The 25656-nt window shown below is 38.3% G+C and overlaps 1 protein-coding gene across 7 annotated transcripts in view; it reads left to right on the forward strand.

Moving 5' to 3' along the window:
- Positions 1 to 8386: 8386 nt before the first annotated feature.
- The window catches only part of Gls (glutaminase), a 72058-nt gene continuing 54788 nt past the window's right edge, over positions 8387 to 25656 (forward strand). For 3 of the 7 annotated variants that reach the window (XR_015628463.1, XM_087564695.1, XM_087564698.1), the window contains exons 1-3: positions 8390 to 9003; positions 23306 to 23402; positions 23740 to 23861. Coding sequence is in view for 4 of the 7 variants with exons in the window: in XM_087564695.1 (XP_087420821.1) it covers positions 8603 to 9003; positions 23306 to 23402; positions 23740 to 23861 (620 nt within the window). In the remaining 3 variants the exon portion in view is untranslated. 7 annotated transcript variants of the gene reach the window in all.

Genomic DNA, 25656 nt, shown 5'->3' on the forward strand with positions numbered 1-25656 from the left:
CAGGGCTTAGGACTTGCAGATGAAAGAAGGAAAAAATAAGGCAGAGGAATCGTTGTTCTTGTAAGCGTGAAGGACAGAAATTGAATATTTAAACATTAACTATTCTGACAGAATTATGGAAGTTCGGCGTCCTGGTTTGTCCACCCCCCAACTCCTTGACAAAAGCTACTTCCCTGGGAAAAGGAACCTCAGTTGAGAAAAATGTCCTCATCAGGTTGCTGGTAGGCAAGTCTTCAAGGCAGATGAGGACATTATCCTATCACTGTTGAAGGGCCCAACTTAATATGGGCAGTGCTACTCCTGAGAAGGCGGTTCTGGCTTGTATTAGAGAGCAGGCTGAGTAAGCTCTGAGAAGCAAGGGAGAATTAGTCTACAGTTGCTATACAGTTCCTGTCTCCAATTCCTTTGAATTCCTGCATTAATTTTCTTCAGTGACAGATTGTGATATGGAAGTGTAAGCTGAATACACTTTCTTCCTGAAGTTGTTTTTTTGTCACACTGTTTTATCACAGCAAAAGAAAGCGAACTAAGACTCTTAGCAGGAAGGTAGGACTATTGTCTCAGTGTAACTCAATGTTTTGGTGGGGTGCAGAAAGAGAAAGGAAGTTTATATGAAGTTATAGGAGTCATTCATGGATCAAACCTAAGCTTAATAAGGTTTTATGTTTACCATATCTTCAATTACATCTCTGTTTTTAGATGATATAAGGTATCATATGTAGCCCCTAAACCACTGAAGTTTCATCAAGTTTAAATTGGTTGAAACAGACATATAATTTATTGTAGTTTTTTTAAGTATGAGGGGCTGGAGCAAAAGCTTGACAGTTAAGAACATCCACTGCCTTTACAGAGAACTGCGGTTCAGTGGTCAGCACCCACATGGTGGCTCAAAATTGTCTATAACTCCAGTTCTAGGGGATTCAAAACCCTCTTCTGATCTCTGTAGGCACCAGGTATACCCATGGTGCACATACATATATGCAGGGAAAACACATACACATAAAATTAAAGTAAGTCCCTTTAAAGAATGTGGGCAGCTAAGAGGCTACAGTAAATTCTACTTAGGTCAAAGAGAGAGAGAAAGATACAGTGATGGCCAATTTTCTCTGTCTACTTGACATACCTGGGCAGAGGGTATGTCAATAAAAGAATAGACTGTACCAGATTGGCCTGAAGGCATTGACATTTTCGTGGCTAATTGATGTCGGAGGCCCTAACGCAAACCAGGATTGAAATACATGTGGAAATTTCTATGATGTGGTTTTGAATCAGGATATGTTAATAGGACCCCATACTTAATCAAACTCAAGGAAAGGTTGCTGTTTCGGGTGTAACAAGAAGTTCCAGAATTGACTCAGTAGCCCCAGAAGTACCAGAGGATCAGGCTGGAGAACTGGCTGAGTCGGAAAATAGCCTCAGAATGCCAGGGAGCCTCCCGGTCCTTTCTCCAGCTCTTCCTTTAAGTGGCTTTAGTGATTTGGGTTTGCTATGAGGCTGGCTCCCTTCCCGATACCAGGATGGCAGCAGCAGATTCAAGGGAATTCAGTGTCCGTGTCTGGTCAGGACCAAGGCTGGGAAGCAGAATCAGCATTGGGAACAGACATAAAAAAACAAAAACAAAAACAAGTGTTACACTGCTATTACCATGTGGGATGCTCGTGGAAGAGCTGAATGTGTTCCCTGTGAGCCAAATGATTATCACAGATGTTTTTACTTAGGTCTCACCCCATTCCCCCCAATGAGTGAACTCTTAAAAACCATAGAATGGAGACTGGAGAGACGGCTCAGTGGTTAAAACTGGCTACTCTTCTAGGGGTCCTGTGATCAATTCCTAGCAACCACATGGTGGCTCACAACCATCAATAATGAGGTCTGATGTCCTCTTCTATCATGCAAGTATACACATGAATAGACCATTTCTATAAGCAAACACTTTAAAAGCTATAGAATACAGTTTAGTTTTAAAATTCACATATTTGGACTATCTAGGAAACCCAAAGTTAACTGTGCCCATGCTAGCTAAAAGCTGCTGGATAGATCTGTTGTTGCCCTGTTGATGGAGAATTCCAACTCCTTCTTGGTGCAGTGTCCTCACTCCCTAATGTGCCACACCTGGTCTGCTTTGCTCAGGTTACCTACTAATCCCACACTTGAGGAAATTACTAGCAAAGAAGATATTTTGAGCTCTTGGGCGCTTTTGTATCTACAAAACACCCTCTTAGGCATTTCTTTGACGGTTCAAATAAAATGAGGTCAAAGGTCAGTTCTAGCTGGAGGACATGTTTCCACCAGCTCTATTAACTAGCCATGTGTCCTTATTAACTTATAATTTTTCTAGTCATAAAATTAAGCAATTGGCATGTGCTACAGGACTACTACAAAGATAAACTATACCTTTGACCTTTAAAGAAGGGATTTTAAATTCGTGTTTTATTGAGGAAAGAATTCTTTTTCTGTTTGAGCTAGCCATTAATAGCTCTTTCTAGAAGGGTTTCAGTTAAATATACTACCTTGTATCTTATGTACAATCTGCAGTTGAAACAATTTCTTGTAGATTGTCTTCTTAAAAACTATTTACAGTGTAGCTCCCTTGCTTACCTATTGCCCAGTGTTGACAGCAAGAGTTGACATCAATTATCATTTACAATAATTGTTAGAGAGCTGTGATGGCTTTCGACCCTAAAACAAAAATTCTTTAATTGCAATATTTCAAATAGAGTGAAAGTGAGTATAACATTCCATATTTGCCTCGGATATTTCAAATTCAGATTTTTCAAAGTGTTATTTTAAGAGCTCAGTGATTACTGATACAGTTGCAACTTCGTGGGCACGCCTCTGCCGTCCAACTTTCCCTTATGTACAACCATAGATAAGCGCCACTATCCTGAATTTGTTACTCGTTATTTCTGGCATGACTTGTTTGCAAACTAGATATGTATACTTTCTGCTCATAAACAAAAATTTGTTTCCTGTGTTTTAAATTTTTATAATCTTGGCATTATATATAATATACACATATCCAACTTATTTTATCTTTTCCTTAACTTTTGTGTCTTATCCACTTCAATTAATGAAACTAGGAGTTTATTTTAAAATAGTGTACATTACTCTAGGTAGAAATGCATTTTCATCTATCTCCTACCAACAAACATTTTGGTTATTTTCTAGGGATTTAAAAAAAGTATGGAGGCATGTTGTCGTGCTCGGGTACATGCGAAGAAAGCCCTACACATAACACACCATGTTGCTGGTCATATGAGAATCAGTTAATAACAAACCAACTGATACAGTCTGTCGTCTGAAGCAAGAAAGTGGGGAATGGGGAGAGGAGGGGGGTGAATGTTTAAAAATGCTTATGGACTTTGACTTTTGGAATCAGTTCCATAAAACAATTCCCATGGAGTTGAGCCATTGGTTTCTAGGTTGGTAAGACCATCTCACTACTGCATAAACATAGTTAAAAGTTTTTTTCTGGAGCTGAGAAAATGTGACAAATTTCAGAAGATCAGACAATATTAAATATCATGCACCAAACATTACATAATTTTATGTAATTCCACTTAAAATATCCGAATACATATGGTGTATTGAATTGTCAATCAAATATACCCTACTTGAACTTTTAACTGTCCCTGAAACTTGATGCTGTCCTGGTGGGCACTGTCATCAGCTGCTCAGAGATTCTCCGTTTCAGCTGATCGACAGCTTTCAACTGTGTTTATAGTTCTCAAATGTTCTTGACAATCCATAGGGTTGGACACTTTACTAGTTAGCGTAAGCTAAATTATTCAGTGGTAACAGCCTGCCACTCTAAGTGAATTACAATAAGGTTCATTTCTCTTCATTGTGTTTATTAGTGGAATGGCCAGGTAAAAAAAAATGAAACCCTTTCCCAGCATGCCTTTCAGTCTTGAAAGAGAGATGGCAGAACCGAATGCTGACACAGCACAGCATGGCATGTCTGTGCGTGTTTCAAGGACAAGTCTGATCCAAAAAAGTGAAGTGATAAAGGCTACTCTTGGGGAGAGAAAAAATATTTGGGGACAACACTACATTCTCTTTCTCATGGAGGACATTTTCTTCTTGAGCAAGTATCACTCGGCTAGCTTTTAATTATCTACAAAAGCCAGGGAAGGGTGCTAATGTACCAAGTAATAAGACCCTTTTATTTCTGGGCTAGGTTTAATTGCTTTAAATTTAAATAAGTATCCATAGAAAAATAAAAAAATAATTTTTAAATTTAAGGGGTAATTAAAAGTCTGTGGCTTTCAGTCTAGTCTAAGTACAAACAATAACAACTTACAAATTCAACTAACTGAAGTATTTACCATATCTCTCTGAATAAAATTATATGTGTCATCTCTCGGCCCTCCATTCTAGCCACCAGGGGATCCTCAAAAAGGGTATTTTCAACCAGACCATTCAAATATGTGACACATAGTTAATGAAAGTTCATCATTTTTGTGCTTTTACAATTAACAAAGGTTTAATTTCATATGGATGACATATATGAGAAGGTTACTGAGAAAGCTTAAGATGGCAGATTTTAAAGTCCAGTGTTTAAAGGAATCAGTCTTTTCCACATTCTTTTTCTATTTTAAGGTATTTTCAAGTTTGTTTTCTAAAAGGAAGTAAAAGATCTCATTCTGGATGCTAGCTCTAATTCTTTAAATAGTATTTTTCAAGATGGCTTAAGTGGTTTCTTTTTTAGTTTTTTAATAATGGATATAAGGACTGATCAGTTCACCTAACAATTTACCCATCAGAAGGGAATCATAGCTAACAGGGTGGTAGAGTATTGTTCTATGCACTTACATTTGCTGCTCATTTAATCCCTACAAGTGCGAATGTTACTCACATTTTAGAAAGGAAAGGTTTACAATAGGTAATGTAGACTAAGTTCAGCACTGGGAAAAGCAGTCATGTCCAGCAGGGCTTTTCAACAGGCTAATACAGGCCTGTAAAAGCAGGAAGTAACAGTGGAAGACTGTTTAAGGTTCCTAAGCCTTCTACACTTCAACCAGAAGAATTTAAACAAACCAATAGAAAGAGTGTCAGGCAGGTCTTTTTGGCTTCAGTCTAAGGCAATGGTTCTCATCCTTCCTACTTCTGTGACCCTTTAATACAGTTCCTCACATCGTGGTGACCCCCAACCATAAAATTATTTTTATTGCAACTTCATAACTATAATTTCGCTACTGCTATGAATCATAATGTAAGTATCTGTTTCCTGACGGTCTTAGGTGACCCTGTGAATGGGTCATCCAAACCCTCAAAGGGGTCATGACCCACAGGCTGAGAGTCACTGGTCTAAGAAGAATTTACTTTCTATTTCCCTCTTGGACAACAATCACCAAGCTCAATGTTAGATGGGAACAAACAAGATGTATTGAGAGGTTATATTACAATCTTGAGGCATTAGTCTTTCCTGGCCATGAAGAACACAGATGCTCAGGGGCAAGCTCAGTGACATTCCTCAGCTTAGAACAGAAGCAGAGTACACACATTCCAGTTACTCCCTCGGGAGGTCACATCAACGAGACGGTGACTCTGCATCCCACTTAGCAAAGTAGAAGTCCAAGAGAGTCTCTGATAGCCGAACAGTGTAACATTTCTTCTTGCAGGTATTTCCTTAGATTATTTTATGTGTAAAAAGTGTTCTGATACTGATAGTTTGGATTACAGGTGATATGGCTAAATTAATATAATACAAACACTGTTTCCAACGTTGCATGATTAAAATATCATTGAAGATAAAAATATTTAAGATGAAGAAAAGAGTCAAACTATCCTGCCATATTTCTATTCGAATTGTAATAGTTCTGATTTGCTATAGCGTTCTCATTGGCTATTTTATTACTATCTCAGAGCTTAAACCTTAGCAAATTCAGGTCTTCCAAATGTTAGAGCGACCTTTCTTATCAGTTCGTTCTGGAAAGTAGAAACTCTAAAAATAATCTACCAATAAGTGCCTTTTCTTTACTTTTATCTTTTTCTGTGTCTGCACATGTGTGCAGCACACTTTACTCTGTGTGGAGGTTAGAGGTTCTGGAATTCACCAATTCAGCTAGTGTGACTAGCTCTGAGTCCTAGGGATCCATTTGTCCCCACTTCGGGCCTGATTTCTAGGTAAGTGCCTGGGATCTGACCTGCAGATCCTCACACTTGAGCAGGGAGCTCCTCTACCCACTGAGCCATGTCCTAAGTTCCTAATTGTTAAATATACTAGAACGAGTTTAAATCTTTAACATCAGAAGTCATTTCCTTGAACAATGGTTGAGAAAGTAGGAAAAACTGGCATGAAAACGTTGACTGGATTAGTGAATAGTCTGGATGAGGTTGAGAAAAAGGAAAACAGAGGCAGTAAAAAACTGATTAGTTGTTTTTAAGAAACTGAGCAACACTAAGGTTTGGAAGCCACCCATCAGTGAAAGAAAAAGTTAGGTATTATTAAGGGTTACACATGCTATCTCTCTCCCACAATGTGATGTTTTTCTTAAAAACATTATAACTTTGATTTACTAATAATATATATTTTTGAGAAGTTAACCTTAAGCCATAATCAAAGCCACCCAAGTAATTTACAATTCTGTTTTTTTTTTCTACAAGGTCACTTCCCTCACATTTTTCTATCTAAAGAGCAGGTTGAAAAAACAACTTGAACACGGCAATCCTGTATGTAATACAACATGTAGGCACAGTTAGATTCTTTGGTTACTAATCCAGTTCAGCATTTACAGATTCATTGGATTACTAAATCTGGTGAATTATGCCCTTCCCATCTCATAAATATCCTGCTAACCTTGGTGAATCTATTCATTTAAGCCATTTTGTTTCAGAAGATGGTTTAAAAACATTTTTATTCTGAAGCGGAATGTGTGTACAGGCTCAGGAACTATATGTTGCACAGATCTAAGAAGAAATGGATGGAGTGATGCTGAAACAGTTTTGAGACAGGGTAGTCAGATGCTTCATTTTAAAACAGGTTTTAAAATAGAAAAGGGATCTGCAGTATATTTTGCTTTCAAGCCAACCAGTACTAATGAAATAGTCACTGTTCAAAAATCTATTGGAGATACTGCAAAGAAACTGGGGGAGATGTGGTCTGAGCAATCTGCCAAAGATAAACAACCGTATGAGCAGAAAGCAGCTAAACTAGAGGAGAAGTATGAAAAGGATATTGCTGCATACCGTGCCGGGGCAAAAGTGAAGTAGGAAAGAAGGGTCCTGGTAGGCCAACAGGCTCAAAGAAGAATGAACCAGAAGATGAGGAAGAGGAGGAGGAGGAAGATGATGAAAATGAAGAGGAGGAAGATGAGGCTGAAGAGTAAGTATCTGTCCTAAAGTGTGGAGTATATGTGCTCAGGCAATTATTTTGCTAAGAATGTGAAATTCAAGTGCAGCTCAACATTAGCTTCAGTATAAAAACTGTACAGATTTTTGTATAGCTGATTAGACTCTTTGTAGAGAAAATACTTTTTAAAAAGAGTTTGTAGCTTTTTCAGGGGCTACAACGTACAGTTAGATGTAAAGCTTTTGATGTTGAATGTTTCTAAATATTTAATGGTTTCTTTAATTTCTTATGATAGCAAAAAAAAAAACTTCATAGGAATTTGTATTACCAGTAAAAGAATTTTTTTTAGGATGTTGCATTTTTGTTTTTTTTTAATTTGTAATAAAATAATGTATATAAAAAATTTGGAGAAATCGTGTAGATGATAGAAGAGATCCACCCTTACTCTGGCTTTTCTCTTTTCTTCGTTGTTGCTACGCTCAACCGTTCTAAATGTCTTAAGTTGCATAGCTGAAAGGATTTTGCTCATTTTTTCCAAAACATTTCGTTTCTGGGCAGTAGCCAACCATGGAAAGTTTTAAGCACATTTGGGAGAGGGATGAAGCTCCTTAGGGCGGCCTTGGCAGGACCGACGCCTTCAGAAGGGCAGACACATTCCCCTAGCCGAGGGAATGAGCAATTGGCTTGGATAAGGCGATCGGCCACCGCCGGCCTCCCTCCAGCCCTGGGAGGCCCGGACTGGCGCACTCCAGCTTCCTCAATAGCTCGAGGACGTGCTTCCCTGGAGCGTACCTGCCTGGTGAATAGCCAGACTCCGGAGCCGCGGGTCCTCGCCCAGCGTGGCCTCAGGTGGCCCGAAGCGAGGGGAAGAGCGGCTGGCGGGGCTGACACACGTCAGTCGCCCTTCTCCCCGCCCTCCAGGACCCGCGGGACTGCGCACGGGCGCGGAGACGAATTTGACTGATTCGCTCGCCAATCAGAAGAGAGGTCGGCAGGCTGAGCCAATGGGAGGGCGCGCAGGGGGCAGACCGTCGGCGTCCTCCCGCCCTCGGTTGGTGAGAGCGGTATGTCTCCAGCCCTCCCCTGCGCGTCCGTCTCAGTGCGGAGCTCGCGGCGGCCGGAGGAACTTAGGCTGGTGGCAGGCTCGGCGGCGGCGGCGGCGATAGCGGCGGAGGAGGAGCAGGGGCCACACCCCACCGCGGACTTTTTTCTTCTCAGACCTCGTCCCGCCGTGCGGGACACCGTTCTGGGAGAAGAGCGGACGCCCACGCCCCGAGCATCCTCTTCTGACGAGCGGGCGCCGGCGGCATGATGCGGCTGCGAGGCTCGGCGATGCTGCGGGAGCTGCTCTTGAGGCCGCCTGCCGCCGTCGGAGGCGTCTTGCGGCGCGCGCAGCCCCTCGGCACGCTGTGCCGGCGCCCCCGGGGCGGGAGCCGGCCGGCCGCTGGCCTGGTGGCCGCTGCGCGACTCCACCCGTGGTGGGGCGGGGGCGGCCGCGCGAAGGGCCCGGGCTCGGGCGGCCTGTCCAGCTCGCCCTCGGAGATCCTGCAGGAGCTGGGCAAGGGGGGCACGCCGCCACAGCAGCAGCAGCAGCAGCAGCAGCAGCCAGGGGCGTCGCCACCCGCAGCCCCGGGCCCCAAGGACAGCCCGGGGGAGACGGACGCGTTCGGCAACAGCGAAGGCAAGGAGATGGTGGCTGCGGGCGACAAGTGAGTTGCGTGGGTGAGGCGGAGGGGAGGGATCGGGCTGGGGGGCGGTGGGCGGCGGCGGCGCGGCGTGGCAGCGGAGGTTCGCGGAAGAGAAAGAAAGCGATGCCAGGCGGCCTGCGACGGCTGCGCCATGTGATTAGGCCCGGCCCCGCCCGCGCCCCTTGCCTGCTCCCACTTCCCCTCCGCTGCCGGCGCTTGTCGCCCCGGGATGATGGGTGAGCTCCGGGAGGGTCTTGTCTGCTGCATCCTCGGCCGAGCAGAGGCTACTGTCCGACCGCGTCGCGTGCTCAGCGCCCAGGCTCTGCGAGGGTGATGCCACACAAACCTCCATCTCTCTGGAGTGACATTGAGGAGTAGGGCGTAGAGCGGGGGAGCCTCTACCTTCCCAACTCACCTTTTGCCAGGCCGCAATTACCCCAGTCAGTAAGCCTCCGTCACCATCCCACTGGATGCCAGATGTGACCTAGGGTTCTTAATCCTTCTGAGGTGGATCGTTTTGGCGTGCGTAGAGCCATCTGGGCCACCGGAAATAATGCTTCAGAAATGAGATTAGGCGGAATAGGGACATGTGGCCTAGAGGACGAGGCACGCAGCATGGACCACCTGTTCCTACGGGCATCAGTGATAGCTCGTCTGATGTCTTCTGTGAGGTGGACAAATTTTTTAAAGAAAAAAAAATTAAAAGCACAAAAGTTAAGTGTGACATAAAATACACAAAAAAATCTAAGTAGTTCTGGGGATTTTATTGTGATAGGATGTTGACTCATTGTGTATAGCCAGGGAATTTAGCCTGAAAAACAAAATTGAGTTTTCTTAAATATGACACTTTGCTGAGTGCTTTTGTGTGATATAGTTTTCCCAAATAGGTAAACACCGTCTTTTAGGCTTTTTCTGTACCCTGTTTTTCTGATTTTGTACTGACATGATGTGCCCTATCCTGTTCTGCATTTTACTTCTCTTTCAGCCCTGCACAGTAGCTTAAGTCAAAATGAAAGTGTGAATTTTATGACTTCAATATCAGGCTGCTTGATGTTTCCTGCAATTGATGTTGGTACCTTCCCAAAACATTCCTGGTTATTTTCCCAGAGTGAAAAATGCTATTTAAAACATAACAAAACAACAAAGAGACCTTAAGAAAAAACCCACTTAATAATGGTATTCTGTGATAATGGCTTTGTACCACAAGCCAGCTTCACGGTCATGGGCACATTATTGCATGTGTTGGATTAGGTGACTCAAATCCCTTTTGGTGTCCTTGTTGGTTTGGTTTGGTTTGGTTTTCAAGATTTCTCTGTGAAGCCATGGCTGCCCTGAAACTCACTCTGTAGACCAGGTTGGCCTCCAACTCAGGGATCTGCCTGCCTCTGCCTCCAGAGTGCTGGGTTAATAAAGGCATGTGCCACTTCCTCCAGGCTTTGTATTGTTTTTAAAACCTAGACTTTGGTTAAATTTGCACCTCTAATGTTTTAGAAAGTAGAATATGTATTATGTTTGTTTAGTCAAATACCTTACCTTCACCTAACCTTCATTTGGTTTACCAGGCTTATGGCACAAAACACGTTTACACTTAATAGAACTGTAAAGTGCATATACTACCTCTTAATAGGTAATACCCAGGTTGCAGGATGGGAGGTGCTTTCTATTAAAGTACTCTGGTTCTATGGTTTTTTTGTTTTGTTTTTGTTTTCCCAATTATCCTTTTTAAAAAGAAAAAAAAATCAGATAGGATAATGCAGTTTTTGTTTACCCAGAAGTTTCTGGTTTCATCACACACTTTATTCATATTACTAATAAATCCTCTCAAAGCAACAACTTAGGAATGTTCTTTTGGCTAATGCTCTATCCTATTCCCCCTCATCTTGCCTAGCAGAAGAACCTAGTTTAGGGAAGGAATTTCCCAAGATTTGCTCAGATTCATGGAGAGTGTTAAGTGCCAATAAGATAACCTTCCTTACCTTAGTTAAAGGACTATACGTGTGTGTGTGTGTGTGTGTGTGTGTGTGTGTGTGTGTGTGTGTGTGTTTGCACCAAAATTTAGATAACAACTAAACAGTAAGTTTCAGAAACAATTCAGAAAGAATTCTAAGAGTTTTCAGTCAAGGACTTGGTTGAAGCCACAACTGTCATGAATGTATAGAAAATGAAGATAGGAAGAAAGTGTGATAATTTTGTTGAAGTTTCTGTTTGATCTGTTTTCCAAAAGTAAAGTTTTCCTCCTTTGAACGCTTTCATCTTCTGTGTATTTCTCTCATCTAGGCTAGGAGGTCAGCTCCTCTTTGATCCAGTTATCCCTTTCTCAGTGCTCAGCCTCTAGAGCGTGGGCCCTCCTCAGTCAGCAGCCCACAGGACTACCAGATTTTACAGTGTTAGTAAGAAATACCCACATGAAAAATTAAGAGCTGATATTTTGTACAATGGGCATGTGTTGAAAACTACATAGCTTTATTCACTAAATAACAATTTTACCCTAAAAACCTGTTGTGAGTGTTGATCTCTGAATTTCAGACTTATGTCAATTTTTATTTTTAGTTCCCAGAGAAAGTTAATCTTGAAAGACACATGTCTTACCTGAAATCGTGTGATTTGAGCAGTTTACTTTGTTAAACTTTGCTATGAAATAAGGTTAGAGCAAACTTAATGTTTATTAACCACAGCACTCTCATTAGTTCATATTGCTTTTCTTTTCTTAGCTCAGACCTTATATTTTTATTAACCTTGTCTTAAATTGTAGATGTTGAAATATGATCAAGTTGTCTACCTATATTTTTTCCAAAAACCTGTAAAACTCTGAACCAGTATCACCTTACATTATATTGTCTTTCCGTCTGATAAGGTTGTTACATGAGTAACATTTTAATACCTAAAGATAAGCATAATGGTCTTTGCTCAGCTTTCTCCATAGTGGTCCTACTTTATTTTGTTATCATCATTCATTCCATCATTAAAAACCAAATGGTTTGGCTTTTGTTTTGTGTCCCCCAACCCCAATTTTCAAATAGTTCTGTCTGCTTTCCTGGCTACTTTGGGGTTTCCTTCCTTACTGAGGTCTACGTCTTTTCCCTCTTTACCTTCTTAACAGGACTTCCTTTCCATTAGCTTTGATTCCACCTTTGTATAGATAATACCTTAGTTTCTTAGGACAAGCTCTGTCCTTTATGTTCATGATGTGACTTGAAATTTTAAATTTTCATTGCCAGATTCATCATTTTTTCCTAATAGTTTGTGAAGTTGAATTTAGAATCTTTTTTTTTTTCTTTTCTTTTCTTTTTTTTCGGAGCTGGGGACCGAACCCAGGGCCTTGCGCTTGCTAGACAAGCGCTCTACCACTGAGCTAAATCCCCAACCCGAATTTAGAATCTTAATGTAGGGTATCCCTTTCAGAAAACTAACATGGACTAGAATGAACATTGTCAGTTACAAATATGTTGTGTCATTAAGAGCTTTGATTAACTTGCATGTTCGCTTAACAGACATTTTAAAAGAAATCAGATGTATATCTTCTGTTAGGCGTGAAATTCTTAATTTCAGCAAAGTCTTTTAGTAGATGATCCTTAGGAAAGGCTGGTGTGTGTGTTGTTTATGTACATTAAATTACCTTTGATTTTTTTTTTTAATTTTTTTATTAGATATATTTCTTTACTTACATTTCAAATGTTATTCCCTTTCCTGGTTTCCTGTCCATAAGCCCCCATCCCGTCCTCCTCCCCCTACCTTTGATTTTTGATATTTTACTTATTAGAGAAAAGGATTAGGTTGAAATACTAATGGGTATGCACTCTTTATAAAACATACCTTTTGTAAGGTGCAATGTTGAAGATAATTTGATTAAAGTAGTCATGAGACCATTTTCCTCTGTCAATTTAACAGGTATTAAGTAAGGTGATTCCAACATAGAAAATAGGACACCTTGCATTGCTGGTTAAAAGTATAAAGTTGTTCACTCTTTTAGAGACAGTTTGGTGGTTGCTAGACAACTCCACACCCCTTATGCATTGGCTGTGTTTGCATGTCTCCACAGTATGGCATTTTAAAAATGTGCTTTTAAGTACAAAGTGATTTCACCTAGCTTCAAATGGTATGGAATGGCATAGTTTCACAGTTCTTCCTTTTAATAAATGTAATATGAGGCACACAGAAATTTTTGCATTGTCCTTTGTGAGAATTGAATTTCAAAGTAGGATTTAGTAATATATGCTTCAAATAGTATCGAAAATGAAATTGCGGATGTAGATAATATATTTTGGTATTAGATAATAACTTTTGAAATAGGTGGCAGATACTTTCATGATACTTCTGTTCGCATCTCCTTTGAATTTCTAAAGGTTAACATTTACAATTCAGGGCTGGAGAGATGACTCGGTCGTTAACAGAGTATGTACTGCTGTTCCAGAGGATCATAGTCCATGCACCTGTATCATGTCCCGCACCTGTAACTTCAACTCCAGGAGACCCAACGCCTACTACTGGCCTCTGCAGGCACTTGCACATGCACGAGCTCATGCTCACATAGATAAACTCACAAACACATACTTAAAATAATAAATCTTTTAAAAGTATTACAGTTTGCTTAAGAGTTAGGATTGGGAAAATATTTTGTGTGTGTGTGTGTATGTGTCTGTGTGCGCGCGCGTGTGTGCGTGCATGCGTGCGTGCACGTGCTTTTTAGTCATTGTTCTATGGTTTCACTAGGAGTAAACCTTCCTCCTGCTTTTGTTTTTACAATGCAGAGGATTAAGCCTAGATCTTTCACATATCGGCATATGTTATGCTACTAAACTGCCTTTCAATGCTGTAGTTTTAATGGGAAGCTAAGACTATGACCATAGAATTATGAAAATGTCATTTTTGAAGCCTAATATTGATATTAAACCATGCATCCAGAAGTCATTGATAAACATGAATATGATTTATAATTAACTGAATAGTATTAATATAAACAAACTTACATAGAGTGCACTGAACACAGAAATTTGAATCCTGAAATTTTAGCTTCTTGCTTATTTAGAAGTCTGACACCCATAAACTTTAGAGAGCTACCAAATGGGATTTCACCTTTAAAAATTTTTTTTATTGTGGTTTGCCTGCATAAATGTGTATGTACAGCACATGCATGCCTGGTGCCCTCATAAGTTAGAAGAGGGCTTTGGATCAGCTGTAAGTCACCCTGTGGGTGCTGGAAATTGAACCTGGTTCCTCTGTAAGAGCACCAAGTACTCTTTACCACTGAGCCATCCTAGCCTACAGTTTCATTTTTTGTTTTTAAAATGAGGCAAGGAAGGGCATTGTTTTTCTCTGAAAAGTAAATGTCACCTGAAAAAACAGGTTTGTGAAGATACTTGGGTTTCTTCAGTTTTTAAGACATTTGAAATTAGTTTTAAAAAGCCTGTTATATTCTTGTAATATTAAGGTGAAAAAATGTTCTTTAAATAGTTCAGCAATATCAAATTCTATATAAATCAAGGGCATATTTCATAGTTATGTGGATATTTTCATCTAAGTTAGTTTCTATTAAGATGAATGCTTTAAGCTAAGAAAATAACATTTCTGAAATTTGTGATTATTAATATTTGTCAATGTTGCACACAGTTGTACATAGAGGTCTTTACTCTGATTTTACCCTACACTGTTCCATTATAACATTGGTTTGGCTATGGTACAGTATAGAAATGATGTCTGGAGTTGAAAGTAGGAGTAAAATGGACTCCTTTGGGATTTAGCCATTCTCTTTTTGGTATGTGACATTCAGTATTTACTGATTTCTAAAGAAATGTTTACATGAAAGTACTACTTTCAAAGCATAGAGCTTGTTTTGGTATAATGAATACCAATTAATAATTTTTAGGAGGTATATATTTCACCTACTTGTTTCTAGTACAGTTTTAAAGATTTTAAACTTGACTTAATAGTTGACAGGCAGTTCCTTGAATCTTTTTGTAGAAGTTATTAAAGTAGTACAGACTTTGGAGGATATTTAACTTAACAAGGAACTCATAGGTTATTCATATTTTTAGAAATTTGGGCTAAAAATCCAAATTAAAATATATAAAGATTTGTTCCTTAATATTGTCAATATAGTGTCTTACATACTTCATTTATAGAAAGGGATGAGCTTACTCCTGGTTAAGATGTAGTTAGTTATAAGGGGTTCCCTTGTTCAGCACCAGTGGGGATACTTAATTAGCCATTTCTTAAGTTATGAGGAAATGGAGTACTAATGCTGTTAGAGTACAGATTTTTCTATGAACTATATCATCTTAAAATTTAAAGAAAGGCAAAAAGAAATAATAGGACAGCAAAAATGACAGTATTAGAAGAATGTACATGTGTTCCCACCTCTTAATATCCTTCTAAGCAGGATTTCCCTTGTGAGTGAAAACATTTTTAAAAATGCAAGACACTTATCAGTTAAAATTTGATATCCTCTTGTATCTGGTTGTACAAGAATCACAAATATTATTGCACCAAGAAATTATGTAAAATTATTAAGAATAGATTTGGGCAGTTCTTTTTTTATTACCCATTATCGTCATACAAGCTAAAATAAAATCCTCAAACATTAAACTTGTAAATTCTAGTTTAGTTTTGATGTAAGTCTTTTTGGAGAGATTTCTCTGCCACATTAAAACAATAAAGTTTTAATGCTTTTCATTACATATTTTGCTATTTAATGAAGTGTCTATACTATGCTCTAGTAGAATACTTTAAGACAAGTTCTGATAAACTTTTTCTGTTAAAGGCAAGATACTGTGGATTCACAGTTTTCTGGGATTCCCTGGTTCTTAGAATTTCTCAGGTCAGTGGTGGTACAAAGTGGTCATTTCTAGTGGGTAAATGAAGAGTGTTTCTGTTTTCCAGTTCTGTGAACTTCATTTATAGAAAGGAGTGATCATGACTGTTGGGGATTGGTTCTAATGCTTTGAATTAATCCAACCCTCATAATCAGGAATCTAAGTGTCCAAATGCTGAAAGTCCTTCTCCCCAGTTTGTTTTTGATCCATCAGTTAAGAACCAGTGGCCAGTGGTTGGCCAGGTAGACTGAGGCAGGGCTTTGAGATTGGTGCAGTCTAGGAACTGGGAGAGAGGAGGGAAGCAGACATCACCATGATGGGGAAGAAGACTAGACCTAAAGGCCCACAAACATGTGAGAGTCAGGGAAAGTGAACACAGGGGCCACTTTCCCAATTGTGTTTGGGGTACCAGAGATGAAATACAGATTTTAAAAGATACTCAGGAGTACCAGAGGGGACTGTTGTCTAGCAGCATGAAGGATTAGAAATGCCCAGCCATTAAGCTAGTCACAGCATATCAAAATTAAACACGTGTGTGTGTGTGTGTGTGTGTGTGTGTGTGTGTGTGTGTGTGTCTCAAACCCAGAGAGCTCTTGAGTGAGTGCAGCAAGTATGGGAGCAGAGTGGTTAGCTAATTCTCTGTACACGGCTGTAGTTTGCTTATCCCACACTGAAGTGTATTTCAGTGTCAAAAATTCCCTGGTACTCTGCTTCTTTTCTTTTTAAGACTGGTTTTCTTGTGATATATTAATTTTACCATCTTCATTTTGACAATCATCCTTGACTATTACCTTCTATATCCAATTTTTAAATATAACAATACACGTAGCTTGAAGTTTATCAACTCATTAGCTATTAGAATGAGGAAATGAGATCACAGATCATTTAACTCTACATCACTTTGTGTATTTCACAAAATACCCCAGAAGAATAAATTACCTAACCAAGTTCATATAGCATGCACACAAACACATCTCATCCCCTTATTGATGGTTTAATGGAACACTATTGAATTAATTGGTCTTTTTAGGCTTAGGTTTGGGAGAGACTTTAAAAGTTCATCTCTCCAGCCTCTGTTTTCACCCCACTTCTATTACAGTTTGTAAAGATTGTTTGTTACTTCTATTGAAATACTTTGACAAGAGTAAAAGGGGTGCAGGGTGCTCATTATATTTTCAGACCAATTTGATTTTTCCTTACGTATACCTAAAGTCTGATTTTTATTAACTTCTCCCTATAATTTAGTTCTGAATAAGTCAACCGTGGTGATGCCAAAGTGATTGCAATGAAACACTGGCTTTTGTTTAACATAATTACCTTCTTGCTTTGTAAAAGCTTGTTTTAACAATTCTTTGTTTTCTGTTGCTGTGATAAACCTATTTCTTAAGTTTCTGTTGTGCTAAAACACCATGACCAAAAGCAACTTGGGAGGAAATGGTTTATTTTGCTTATGCTTCCATATCACAATTCACCATCACAGGAAGTCAGGGCAAGAACTGGTCAGGGGCCATGAAGGAGTGCTTGCTTACTAGATTGTTCCTCATGGCTTGCTCAGCCTGCTTTCTGATAGCATCCAAGACTAGGGGTGGCACTACCTAAGGTGGTCTAGGCCTTCCCACATCAATCATTAATCAAGAAATTCTTTCATAGACTTGCTCACCAGCCAATCTGATGAGGGCATTTTCTCAATTGAGGTTTCTGCTTCCCAGATGACTTTAGCTTATGTCAAGTTGACATATAATTAGCCCACATAGCACCATAACCAAAACTAAATTGGGGAGAAAATAAAAAGGTTCTATTTAATCTTGTAGGTTAAGACCAGAGTTTACACTGAAACTGGATTGCTCAGGTGTATTTCTGAGAAGATGCATGTCCTTTTGTCATGAGATGGATAGATCTTTCTGGGAGTCCAACCTCCTACTTTAACTAGAAACTAAGAAAATGTCTCAGACATGACAACAGAACAATATGACATGATCTTCGAGGGTCCCTGGGAAGCCCAGGTGACTCTAGATTTGTGTCAACAGCTGAAGCTGTGATAAGGCAGAAAAGAAATAGTCATCTAGAATATAATTTCTAAAACTTAGTTTTTAGCTTCTGAATTCTAATAACAAAATACATGGTTATGACAACATAAGGGCAATGCTTTAGGGAAGAAGAAAACAGAACAAGATAAGAAAGTGATTTCCACTTTCTTGAAAGTTTGGGGAAGCAGTAGTAACTTCTATGGGTAGAATTTTTTTTTTTTTTTTTGTATTTTGACAGAGACTTGCTCTGTAGCTTTAGATAGCCTTGAATGATCTTGAACTTAAATTCTGCTTTTTCTGGCCTCCTGAGTACAGAGTTTATAGGTATGAGCTTTTATACTAGTCTTGACAATTTTATGATCATGTATCTTAGGCACAATTTACATTTTTTCCCTTACAGATACAAATTAGTTTCATTTCTTTTAAGCAAAGAAAATATTTACTCACTTTGCTAGCTATGGTAATAAAGGGCCATTAAATTTTTTTTTTTACTATGTACCATAAGTGAAAGAAGTGTATAATTCATGTTATTTACATAGCTTTTAGGCAAAGTAAATACCATTTACCGGTGTGATAAATATGTAGAAAGCTTGTTCTGCAGTTTTTAAAGTGATAAACTATCATTATCTAAATTTTTATCTGACAAACCACTTTCTGTAAATAATTGGTATGTTATTATCCACTGATTTTGACAGCTGGTTCAATTTTTCTTTAAATATTGGGTCATCAATATTGTTGAACTCTTGTTTAAGGCTATTAGATCAGGATAAATCCTAAAAAACATGCTTGTAGCTTGTAAAAGTAGTAACTAGGTAGTAAGTCAGAGGATTAGTAGTGCAGATCCCAGATTCAGCAAAACAGACACTCAGAATCCATGTCTGCTGTTGTGCAGCCTGGGACGGCTCCTCACCCCTTCGAGCTCTTTCTCCATCTGTAGAGAAAAGATAGTGTCAGCAAGTAAACTTCTTTAGTACCAGAGATTATGGTATATTTCTGTCATCAGATCATTAAATTAAAATGGATTAAATTAGAATGTTTGTAAAACACTTAGCATAGTATGTAAATAATTTTCAGTTATTAATTATGAAAAGTTGTAGATTTTTTAAAAAAATGTAGTCTGAGGTCAAAGTTAGATCAGGTTCTGTCATTAGATTTTTATAAAGGTTAATTTTTTAAACATACTAGTGTTGATAAATGTACTTTTAAGTTTTTTTCTGTTCGTTTATTTTTTTTGTTTTTGTTTTAATTGGGGCTAGTGAGGTGAGCAGATGGCTTTGCTGATAAAAAAGCACATGCTACCCAAGCCCAGACACCTGAGTAGAATCATTGGAATCCACTTGAAGGGAGAGAACTGACTCCTGAAAGTTATTTCAGACTTCCTTCATGCCTCATGCCTACTTGCAGTCATTAAAAAAAAATTTTTTTAACCTTAAGGTTGGTATAACAGTGTTTTGAAAACAAATATAAATGATATTGATGCAATATTAATATTTTTAGGAGATAAATTGTTTTATGTATAAATGTACATGCTTGTAAATCAGCTATTTTACTATCTTTTTTTAAGATTTATTTATTTGCTTTATGTATATGAATACACTGTAGCTGTCTTCAGACACACCAGAGGAGGGTATAGGATCCCATTACAGATGGTTGTGAGCCACCATGTGGTTGCTGGAAATTGAACTCAGAACCTCTGGGAGAGCAGTCAGTGCTCTTAACCGCTGAGCCCCTTTACTGTCTTTTATAACAAGTGCCTATGTGTTTAGACATCTAAAAAGGTCTTTTCAATAGTACAGAAACAGTTATTAACAGACATCTGTTATTATTTTTTTTTTTTTTGGTTCTTTTTTTCGGAGCTGGGGACCGAACCCAGGGCCTTGCGCTTCCTAGGTAAGCGCTCTACCACTGAGCTAAATCCCCAGCCCCTACATCTGTTATTTTTTAACAAGATTAATGTATGCAATTTACCCATGAAAGTTGCTATTGTGACTAGTCTAGAATTGATGGTATTTAAAAATGAGATTTCTTCAATTTTTTTTTTTTTGCTTTTCTGATATATATTTTCTCCTGTATATATTTATGAGTTGTGATAGGTAGGCAGGGTGATTGATCTGCCTTTTCCATTGTGAAACAGGGTCTCAATTGTAGCTCAGACTGGCTTTGAACTTGGGATAATCCTTCTATGTGAATCTTCCAGGGCTTGGCTTGCAGGTGTTAGTTATGCTTTGCTGAGACCTGTGATTCTTATCATTATAATATTTATAATATTTATGTCAGATTGATAATTGGAATAATGGAGTGTTTTCAGTTTCTGAGAGCTCTTCCCGCAAAGACATTAAATTGGTGTGTGATAATTTGTGTACTTAAAGACTGTTCAATACAAAGGAGAATTTGATTTTCTGTTTAGTAGTTTGGTTAATCTTAGCATATTTTTGTTACTTTAGTTATTAAGCGTTTCTGGTAAATCTTTCTTCTTATACTCTATAATCTGTGTTTTGTTTTTTATGCAAGTGTACATTGCTTTAGGAATAACTAAAAGAGATCTAGAGAAATGACTCAGTGGTTAAGAACATTTGGTTATTCCAGAACACCCAGGTCTGGTTCACAACACCCAAGTCAAGAAGCTCACAACTTCTGTAACTCCAGGTCTCTGACACCTGATGCTCTCTTCTGGCCTTTTCAGGCACTTGCACATAAAAGAGAAGTAAAGAACAACTACAGTTCCTGTGCATGGAGTGTTTACATTCTGTCAGACAGTGTTCTAACAGTGGTGGGTATATAGATTTAGCTGTCTTTATGGCAGCTTTCTGAGGCAGACACTAGATCCTCCTTTTTCTGAATTGTAGGAAGTTTAATTAAGTAGCCTATAGATTATATAGTATTAGTAGTCAGGGTTCAAGAACTTGTGTATGTCTCTTCTAGATTTTACCATTAGGGTCACTATTTGAATATTTTATAGAGATACATCAGGTGTTGACTACTACTTGAACATCTCTTGATCTCTAATTAGTCATGAGTAATTAAACCGAATATGCTTGCTAGAAAAGATGCTAACTGTAACACACAGGTAAAGCATTAGCTGTCTGGCAACCTAAATATCAACCTGACAGTGTTGAACTTTAAACAGGAAACTGGGAAACTGTATTTCTGTACATAGAATCATGATATCTCTTACTCTGCACGACTTTAATTTTGACTATATCAAAGACTTAAGATCTAAAACTTTGAAACTGCTAGGGGAAAACAGTTAAGCATGAGCATAGTCAAGTGCTTTCTGAATCAGACATGAAGAATTGGAAAATGCAATTAGGTGAAAATATGCTATTGCAGAACAAAAGGAAAATTGTCAGCAGAGTCAAGAGATAGCCTATACAGAGTGGAAATAGAAACTGTTCCAACTATACATCAGGTAGGATACTACACCTAAGGTAAATGAAGAATTGCAGGATGCACTGAAACCCAAACTATTCTAAATCAGCATAGTGTTTGAATAGACAATTTTAGAAGAAATACAGAAAATTAATAAATACTTGTAAAAATGTTTACCATTTTTAACTAATACAGAAATGCAAATTGCAAATACTTTTGAGATTCCATCTTACTCTATAGAATAGCTATCAAAAAAAAGAGGCTATATACATAAGTGAGAATGTGGGGGGAAAGGAACTCTCTTCATTGATAGCGGGAATAGAAACATGTGTAGGCTTTATGGAAATCAGTATGGCAACCTCTCAGAAGACGGAAACTAGAAGAACTGTCATTCCTCTGGTTAGGGCTCTAGTTCAACAAACCACAGATATCCTTGCACACACGTTTTCTATCACTGTAGTAGTCAAACAGCGAGGAAGTGCATCACTGTAGTTGCTTATCAGGTAGACAGATAAAGAGAATGTTGTGTGTATATATGTGGAATTTTATTGAGCTGTAAAATACAGTGAAATCATTTACAGGCATTTAAAGGAAAATGCATGTAACTGGAAATCATTGTGTTAAGTGAAGTAAGCCACACGTCAGAAGGAGACATACTATATTTTTATAAGTAGAACTTAGATTTAAAATTACATATATGTATGAAAATAAAAATGACCTGACATTTGAAAACTACTAAATTTTTTTTACCTTTTCCAGTGTGGTTTCTTTCTTTCTTTTTTTTAACTTTAAACAAAATTTTATTACACAAAGGTTGTCACATAATTAGATATTTCTCTACTCTGTACACAGTCATTCTCACCCTCCGCAGAAAGGCTGCTTCTGAACTTCTCATGTGGTGACACAGCACTACAGTCCTGATGCTAACAGAACAGTAGAGATGCCTCAGTGATTTAAGTTGAAAGCAGGACCCTGGTATATGGCTCTTGCACACAGCATCAAGAATGTACAAATGTCTTTATTCAAAAATACAAAATAACCGATTTGTAGGCATGGACAATGACAGCAGTAAACCATTATGTATTGTCAAAGGAAACCAGTAACTGATGGTTACAGTGATCAGCCTGCCTTCTCTTCAGTCATTTTCTCTGAAGTTATTGGTGAGGAACCTGCCTTGAGCTTCCTGCCACAGTTCATTGATAAGGGCAAAGCACTATTCTAGGAGTTAGAACATGCCACCTCCCATACCCCCTCCCATTCCACCCATTGCACCCATTCCAGGGTCCTTCTCTTCTTTAGGAATTTCTGTCACTACAGCTTCAGTTGTAGTTAGCAGGGAGGCCACCCCAGCATCCAGTAAGGTAGTTCTTACAACCTTTGTTCGATCAATGATTCCCTTTTCTGCCATGTTCACAAAGTCCCCAAGCATGGCTTCATAACCAACCTCTGAAGAACTCTGCAGAATTTTCTCCACTATCAAAGATCCTTCAACACCCTCATTCTTAGCAGTCATCAATGCAGGAATTTTACCTGCTCTTTTAGTAATTTCTATACCTATCTTCTGATCTTCATTAGCAGGCTTTAATGAATCCAAGACTGGGATGCACCGAAGCAGAGCACAGCCTCTCCTTCCACAGCTGCTCCTGTAGCACTGAGAGCATGTGTAACCCTGTCTTCTTCTCACGCACTTCAGCGTCACTTGTCCTCCAGCCTTCAGCACCGCTTCCGTCTGAAAGTTTTGCAAGTCGCTCATCCAGCTTTCCTTTTCATATTCACCAGTTGGGATGTCTAGCTGCTCAGTGATTTCTTGAATACATTTTTCAATGTCAGTTTTGTCACCTTTTCCTTTCAAAAGCGTGGCATCATCTTTGGTGACATTGACATTGACCTCTCCAACTTTCCCTAAGTCATGAGCGTAAACATCTTCAAGACTTAGATTCAACCCCTCTTCTCCAAACACCGCACCACCCTGATTTGACTTTGGGGAATCAGTGTTTATTATGGTTATAGTATTCATGAATGTATCATTTCATCTGGTACAGTGGTTATTTAATAATGGAATTGATTAGAAAATGTACTCAAGGATTGATTTTGTACTATTTTTTTTTTCTCCTTTAGTAAAGTAAAGCAGGGTCTGTTACCTAGCTTGGAAGATTTGCTGTTCTATACAATTGCAGAAGGACAAGAAAAGATACCTGTTCACAAGTTTATTACAGTAAGTTTTTACATTTTTCTCTCTGTTTTCAAAGAAGTAATGCTAAGTTCATTATACAGTATTACTGAAATATGATCTTAAAGTTTACTGACTTGTAGTTTCTGACTGACAGTGTTTCTCTTGTTTTCAAATTTTTATTATGCTCACTCCAAGGTAATGAAAGAAAAGGAAACAATGAGAAACTTGTCCAGAAAGTGGATAATTGTGATACAAATACCACATTCATGACCAAGTATTGGGTAGAAACTTTTATATGCAGGAATGAAACTTATAGTTGGAATAAGCATATATATTATCTGCGCTATATATTTACAAACTCTTATTTTTTTAAAAACAGGCACTCAAATCTACAGGATTGCGAACATCTGATCCCAGGTTGAAAGAGTGTATGGATATGTTAAGATTAACTCTTCAGACAACGTCAGATGGTGTCATGCTAGACAAAGATCTTTTTAAAAAGTAAAAATTTCTGCCAAACCTTTAATGGTGATTTGCTATGCTGTATGATGATTTTGCTTTTAAAACACAATTTTACCTTTTAAAGACCATAGTGTAATTGAGAAAAGGATTTGTAAATATTATTTCTTTGAAAACCAGTGATGGTGTATATTAAGGTTCTGTTATACACTGGGTTTAAATTCGTTGTAATGAAAGTTAGCCATACATGTTGTTTTGTGCCTAGAGAGTGTATACTTTGGCTGTTCTATTCTGTCTGCATGATTTGCCGACTTTTTCAGTTTAGCCTGTAGTTTGTTTCCATCCCGTGACTTGGATGATGACCATGAGAGGAGGACTTCAAACAGTTCTGTAGTCCTTGTATTTGCATATTTGCATCACCTAATTCTCTTTTTCAAGTGTTTTAAGGGCTCTTTTTTCTCTCTCTCTTTCTCCCTCTCTCTCTCTCTCTCTCTCTCTCTCTCCCTCTCCCTCTCCCTCTCCCTCTCCCCTTCCTTTCTCCCTCTCTCTCCCTCTCCCTCTCTCTTCCTCCCTCTCTCTGTAAAATAGTGAGAACTTTAGACAGCTTGGAAGATTAAAACCTTGATTTTGTTGGATGAGAACATTTTGACATTGCTGAATTAGCATATCTTCATTACTGTGTTTGTATTAGTTTACTTTAAGCTTTAGTTAGCATGTTTGTAATTGACCCTAAAGAGTCAAATAATGTTTTAATTTATTAGTTCATAGAAAGCAGTATACAATTATAAACAACTATAAGACGGTATTTTTTCTGATGCCACAGGCTTCAGTTGAGATGGATCTAAGGAATTTCTATATTTAATTTTGTGTGTGTGTGTGTGTGTGTGTGTGTGTGTGTGTGTGTGTGTGTGTGTGTGGTTTAATTACCTTTTCTTTGGTGTATTAAATGACTTGTTGTAGATCATCTTGGAGTCCCTAGGAGGGTTTAAATAAAGTTCTCTGAAGTTTTTGCCATGTTTGTGAGATATCTGCCAATTTTGAACTAAAGCTCTTGGTTCTCTTAATGCAGCCAACTTTAAAGTATAGCTGTTATGCTTACTGTGTACTTGGTATTAGGAATTTAAGTCTGTTGATCTGTTTATTTTGTGAAAAGAATGAACTCACCTCTAGGTTTGTTGATGCTTTTGTAATAAGGATTTGTCCTAGGAATAATCTGTGCAGCATACTCTTTCTTGATTATGGTGTCTTCTGGGAAGGTATTTTAGTTTATCTGTGAGTTTAGTTAATTGCTGGTAGATTGGATTGTGAATATAGAGAACTGGCTTTGTAATTTTTAAAGGAATAACTAATTTGCACATTTAAACATTAAAATGTGCTTTATGAACATTGTTTCATTATAAAATTAAAAGCAATTTAAATGTTCTCTCAATTATGAACCCAAGAAACCACTATCATAAAATGTAATTGAATTAATTTATATTAATTACCATAACTTTAGATACAAACTTGAGTTATAAAAACCTATGATTATAATGTAGGCAGTCTCCAATTTAACATGGAAATACAGTAGTCTTTTATAGCAGGTCATAGACAAAGGATTTTTCCTTTTCATTTCTAAAATGAAATAACTGAGAACCTCTTACTAGCTTTTCTAGGTCACTTTGAAAGATGATGACTCCAGAGACATTCCTTCTGATTTCAAGTATAAGAAGTTACCTCATTGGGGTTGCCAAAAATAAACAGTATCATTCCATGTTTGCTGGAATGGCGATTTTAAAACATGGGATTCCTTTTTTCTTAAAGAAGTAATTATAAAGATCAATAATTCTGGTTTCTC

The sequence above is a fragment of the Rattus norvegicus genome, chromosome 9 (assembly GCF_021556685.1).
Source record: "Rattus norvegicus strain SHRSP/BbbUtx chromosome 9, alternate assembly SHRSP_T2T, whole genome shotgun sequence".
In the NCBI taxonomy this organism is placed as follows: domain Eukaryota; kingdom Metazoa; phylum Chordata; class Mammalia; order Rodentia; family Muridae; genus Rattus; species Rattus norvegicus.